Source organism: Amblyomma maculatum, chromosome 1 (genome assembly GCF_055883805.1).
Source record: "Amblyomma maculatum isolate TAMU_Amacu chromosome 1, ASM5588380v1, whole genome shotgun sequence".
NCBI classification, from domain to species: domain Eukaryota; kingdom Metazoa; phylum Arthropoda; class Arachnida; order Ixodida; family Ixodidae; genus Amblyomma; species Amblyomma maculatum.
Window position 1 is genome coordinate 400,298,648 of NC_139344.1, and position 6,000 is coordinate 400,304,647.

At 47.4% G+C, this 6,000-nt stretch overlaps 1 protein-coding gene across 1 annotated transcript in view; it reads left to right on the forward strand.

Annotated features, from left to right (window-relative positions):
- Nucleotides 1–5,420, forward strand: part of LOC146208685 (disintegrin and metalloproteinase domain-containing protein 10-like) — a 41,280-nt gene extending 35,860 nt beyond the window's left edge. The window contains exons 8-9 of the mRNA XM_084579128.1: nt 148–353; nt 846–5,420. Coding sequence (XP_084435254.1) covers nt 148–353; nt 846–1,010 — 371 coding nt within the window. The 3' untranslated portion in view covers nt 1,011–5,420. The remainder of the gene's footprint in view (nt 1–147; nt 354–845) is intronic.
- Nucleotides 5,421–6,000: the final 580 nt, after the last annotated feature.

Sequence of the window (6,000 nt, forward strand, 5' to 3'; positions counted from 1 at the left end):
TGTATGCAGCGCCGCCTAGGAAGCGAAGCGACTTGCCAGCTCGGCTGGCTCGGCCGGTTAAAGTAAGTCTTATAAGCAGTTCTTGCCGTATGAATGTAAACTTGCACTGTAATCTGTAGCCGACGGTCTTCTCAACCTTGTGCGCAGCTCCGAACAGTGAGTGCATGGAGGCCTGCCACTTCGATAAAATGAAAGACTTCTGCAATAAGAAGATGGAACCCGGGGCCCCATGTGACGACCTGCGAGGTTACTGCGACGTTTTCCAGCGCTGCCGCCTGATCGACGCCGAGGGGCCACTGGCCCGCCTCCACTCGATCGTGTTTGGTGCAAAGGGACTACGCAACGCGCTCGTGGTGAGCATTGCTTATCTATTCCGGCTGTTGCGGTTTGCACGGAGTAAAGAGCGCCTGTCTATGAAAAGCAGCATCGCTTTACAGGACTGGTCTTCTCTGGTAAGCCTGCACTTTAAGGCAGTCGCTACCGCTGTGGAAGAAAATGCCACAACCGTGCAATTCAAAATGTCATCAGCGTTTTTAGTTCGTAAACGCTTCCTTCTTGCGCCTATCAAAACGAATCTCAAGTTTTTTTTGGTGTATAAATTTTCGTATCATTTTTTTAGAAGTCCGGCACACAACTGTTGTCCTTCTCTTGCAGACGCCTTAGCGTGCCTATTTCTTGACTTTAAATAGGCATTGCAACATGACATTGACGTCAATGCTAGCCTAGCAAAGCTATTGATTAGTACCGTGTGAAAGCAGTAAGATGTTACGTAAAATAAGTTGCCACCACCTCGTTTAAGATTTCGAACGGTGCCAAATGGCTTACTATGCACCTGGTCCTTGCAGCACTACTGGTACTTGACCCTTGCGGCCGTGGTAGCCTGGAGTGGTTTGACGGCTCTATTCATCCGCCTGTGCGCCGTCCACACTCCCAGCAGCAATCCACACTTGAGGCCACATCGGAAAATTGCAGACTACGTCCCTTCGCCCAAGCGGTGGCTCCGCATCTAACCTTGAGGCAGTGTTGCAGCTGGACTGAGACACATCAAACTTGAGACTGTGACGTTGTGTTTGACATGTGACGTCGATAGGGCGATACGCAGCAAATGAGGAGGAATACAGGAGCGAGGGCTTAGGGTGGCTGAGTGGGTTACATTTCGACGTTATAGCAGACTCAATGAAGACAATACTTCTTAGCGTTTCCTATCAACGGGTACAAATGTCCCTTGCTTCCCGCGCACTAAATATTTGAAAGACAACGTAGATTTTTCATACTAGCCAAATACATGATTATTGCTGACAAAACTCGTAGTAGTATGGGATTGTAACGACCTTTTTTTGTGGCCCTTATGTCACTGTTATGCATATGTGGGCACCGTCTGACCCTTTGTTTTTTACTTTTTAACAGTGAATACCCGACCTCTACTGTTCTGTGTAGCAAACTTCCAGCTATATTTGTTTGTCTCCTTTGTCACGCCGTATATTCTAAATTTTAACATAAATGTGTCGTTTCATTATGCGCATCTAATACTGTCTCTATATTGGCTGTATGTGTATACATTCCATGCGGAAAGCAACGCAACTTTTCGGCTGCCTCCAGATTTCGAAGATGAGCGATTCAGTGAAATGATCAAATGACAAAGAAATATAAAACAAGCAACAAGAACCTTTGCTGCCGCTTATTCTCGCGCCATCGACAGTCCCGTTACCCTCTTTGCAAGCAGTGCAGTATTTCGACGACTGTTACCTTCTCCAACTCAGACATCTTGTGGCGAATGCCTGACCACCGTACACTCTGTGTTGACTGCGGATAACCGCACCATCCCTAGCGTGATTGTTTGTATCAACGACTGAATCTTCATGGATTCCGCATAGACTCGAATCCAAGCCGGTTTGGCCAACGACCCGGAGTTATTGATTATCTGGCTAAGAAGCATTTATCTTGTTCTCAGCGTCAGTACCGCTCCCCGTCACCCTCGTTTCGCAGTACACTTACGGTTATTCGCGAAAGGAACAGGGTGGCTCGCCTAGACCTCGTCGGGAAAACTGAAACCACCCACCTTAGGGGGCGACGCCGCTTATCGCCGCTGAATTGAAGACGCTTCGATCCCGCCGAGAACGTCTTCTACCATTGCCTAGGGAATCCAACAGTCTTTTGACATCCGGCCCTGTTATTTTAACCGGTCGTACTGTACTGCAGTCAGTTCTATAGTGGACACGAGTGCTGACTATTTGATTTAGAGTGGCCACATTGCGACAGCTTTAAGAAAAGCGCTTACACCTTGGCTAGGTGGGAACCTTCGAACTACCCGCGGTCATCTTACCTCAAAGGGTTTGTACACGGCTCACGTTCAGATTAACAGATGCAGGTTCGTCGTTCATTGCATCCTTTCGAGTGACCGCTGCCGTGATCTTATATTAGTCACTGACTTTCTGCAAACGTACGGTGCAGGATCGACCTCCAAAATAGACTCATGTTCACAATGGGACAGACTGAGATACCGACAGTATCAGTCCTCGCAATGCCGAACTTCATGTTTTCATCGAGGGCGTCTCTCTGCCGCCACAAAGGAGTGTTCTGTTTGAAGGTACCTGTCACAACTTCCGTGCCGGCGACGCTATAGTAAAGGCGAACCATTATATCGTGCTAGCCAAGGCATCTGCGTAGCTCGCAGCTTACTGTTGCTTCACAATGACCGGCCTCCACTCCTTGTTACCAATGCTTGCACTGAGCACCAGCGCTTGTTTTCAGGAACTGATATTGGTTTCACTGACCCTGGTACTGACGATTCGGTCTGTGTTGTATACGGGGTAGTCGAAACTCGCTAACCACTGCTTTGTGACTCCAACATTAATTGCTACTTATCCAAGAAGAAATGATGGCCTTCTAGCAACTGTTTCTAGAATTTCAAACACTACTTTTATTCTTCCTCGAACATTCGTCAAACGCCCATAACGGAACATTGCATCAGGTACGACCCCTATAAGAAAGCAGATAACGACCACAAAAAACGAGAAGTGATACAAATGCAAGTTAAGTGAAGCTTGATAGCGGTGTTGTGCAACTTTTCTAAAGTTTGTTGTCTTCGCCAGTCGTCATTGTAATGAAGAAATGCCGCACTCCCCGATTCTGTGTTGACTATCGGAAATTGAACAACGTGACAAAAAACACGTTTTATCTTTTGCCGTGCATCAATGATTCAAGGGACAGATTGCTACTTGCTAAATAATTTTCATCTATTGATTTGAAGAGCAGCTATTGGCAAATACAAGTAGACGAAAGAGACTGCGAAAAACCGCCTTTGCTAATCCGGGCGGCCTATATGAATTTAAGTGTTCCCATTTTGCCTGTCATTTGCCTCAGCTTCTTTCCAACGGATGATGGATACCATACTCATAGGCTTCAAGTTGCAGATTTGTCTTGTGCACCTGGATGACGTCATTGTTTCTTTAGTATGGTTCAGACAACACCCCCAATGCCTGTAATGTGGCCTGGAAGGAACCAGCCGCATATATTGAGCGGCTCTCAAAAGAGGGAGTGAGAGCGCTTTATTAAACGTGAACGGTGGGTATTTTGGTGAGCCGGCTCTCTGGTTCAGTAATTTGATTCTTGACGAACAGTTCCTAGGAGCCCAATCTTCTCCGTGTGACTTCGGCGCCATTTATTAGCGACGCGAGAAAGCAACTGCCCTCTCATATGGCCTCAGAGATCACTCCTGCACGCTTCGCAAACATCATCTCGCATGCCATCGCCTTCGGCTGTGCTTTGAGCCCCTCTTTCAAAAAAGCAAGAATGAGCGGCGGCTCTTTTGGAGAGCTGCCACTCAGTGAGCCGTAAAGAAGCGTGAGCAGCGGGTCTTTTGGAGAGCCGTCGTTCCGTGAGCCGTTAGCAACCGTTCTGCCAGAGTCGGATCGTTTGCTTGGTGCGACTTTAGCGCCCTCTACTAGTAGTGCAAAAAAGGTTCAAACTACAGTACGCTGGTCTACTCGAATTCATGGCAAACACAAACTGCAGTCGCAGAATGTACTTATATCTAAGGTACAAGAACACGAAGATAGATTGGATGCGGAAATACACGTCCCTAAACACTAAATACAACCGAAACTCAAAACACGAGACTAAGTCAGAAGCCGAGTGGCGCAAGGTGGCCTTTAAAGAAATTAGAGACGCCGAAACAATGGTATGGCGCACGGTAACAGGAGCTGGCGACATAAACTTGAACCATCCCCGCCACCATATTGCCGAGGTGACAGAGGCAGCGCGCCCTTCTGTTTCAGTTTGCTCACAAATCAACGCCGTCACGAGCTGTTCGGCGTAGACCCGATGTGTCGACAATGTGGTGTACCGGAAGAGACCCTCCTACACATCCTACAACAGTGTCCAGTTGTTCCTGCGGGCCCACAGTCACGCACCCTGGCCGAATGCTTATCGTTGACAGGCGAGACCGACGAGGCCCGAGCAGCACACGCCGAGGCCACGATGGCACGGCTTCAGCGTTGGGAACGGCAGCTGGCACGCCAAAATATCAGCAGGGAAACCTGGAATGGGTCCCGCCCTGCCAGAGCAGCACTGAACCACGTGGGAACAGCACGACAACAGCGGCTACAGCGCAGTGCCAAGGTTTTGTGCTACCATGGACAAAGCAGGGGACAATGACCCTGCAATCACGCCGGCAGCAGCCACAACGGCTGGGCCTGGCTAATTTTGCGACTCTCATTGAAAGAAGCTGTGACTTGAGTTGACTCTTCGCCTAAACGTGGCTACCAGATTGGATTCGGGAGGCTTCATGAGGCTGCTCCACCGACGGTGCCTTTATAGTGCAATAGTGCCACGAAAGACTCACATGTAGTGCACCGTGATGCAATGTTGTGATGATTTACTCTTTTCCTTTAAATATCCGTTTCCCCTGTGGCGTTGGTAAACGCCTGCCCTGAGTCAAAAGGGATCAGGACCTCACACTTACTTACTTACTTAGCAGCTCCAGTGAGCAGGCAGGGGTGGATCGAGCCGGCATAGAAAGAAAAGAAGGAATTGCTGGCTGGCTGCACGATCCTCCGCACGCCGTCAGCTGCTGTCGTTTCGAGGGTGGTCGGCTGCTTCGCCGCGGTGTCGAGGCTTTGCGCCGGTCATGGCACCGGCGACCTGGCAGCCGCAATGCTGCACGTATGCTTGGGGTAGTCAACGCCGGTTATGTGCATCTTTTGTTTTGCCTTCCATGATTGCTATGCGTAGTTCCACCACTATGCGTAGATAGAACTCTGAGTTGATAACGCGTATATTGTTAAGCTCTTATGCTATTACCATGTGCTTGTTTTTACAAAAAGTTCTTGAATAGAATATTTCATTTAATAAAGTTGTCAGCTTTTAGGCACATTTATGTTGTCAGGTTCCTGTTGCAGTTTTTTTTTCTATAAGCCAGGCTGGTGTTTACTGCTTTTGTTATGACGCGCTTTCCTATAGGCGTTAATATAGTCTGTCATTCCACCTGCACCTATCGAAAAATCTTGAATACTTCTTGACAAAAATGTTTTCAAGATAACTTCTCGGTAAAAATGAGTAGATCTACATATCTTCCCCCGACCAGTTTCTATTTTTCCCTATTCATTCTCAAAAACACACCTAACTGTTCACAGAAATAGCTTAATTATTTCAGGCAAAAAACTGCCTGTTTCGGTGTGTCCAACTGACCTTCAAGAGCAGCCAAGATCAAAGGTCAAATGGGCACTTAGCCTGGCTAGCGACCTCTCTCGCTTGTTACAGTATGCTATGTTGACATAACCAAATAATTAACTGTCCGCTTGAGCAATTATGCGCGATAAGCACAAGAAGTCTGATTTTAAATGAACCCACGGTAAAGAATCAAGACATATATTTTAGTATATTGAGTGTAACGGTACTAGACAAGTTACAGGTAAATAATTACCTTTTTTTAGCTGTCAATAAACATTTTCTTCACACTACAGCATCAACTCATATTTTTGGATTACTTATGTAGAGTAT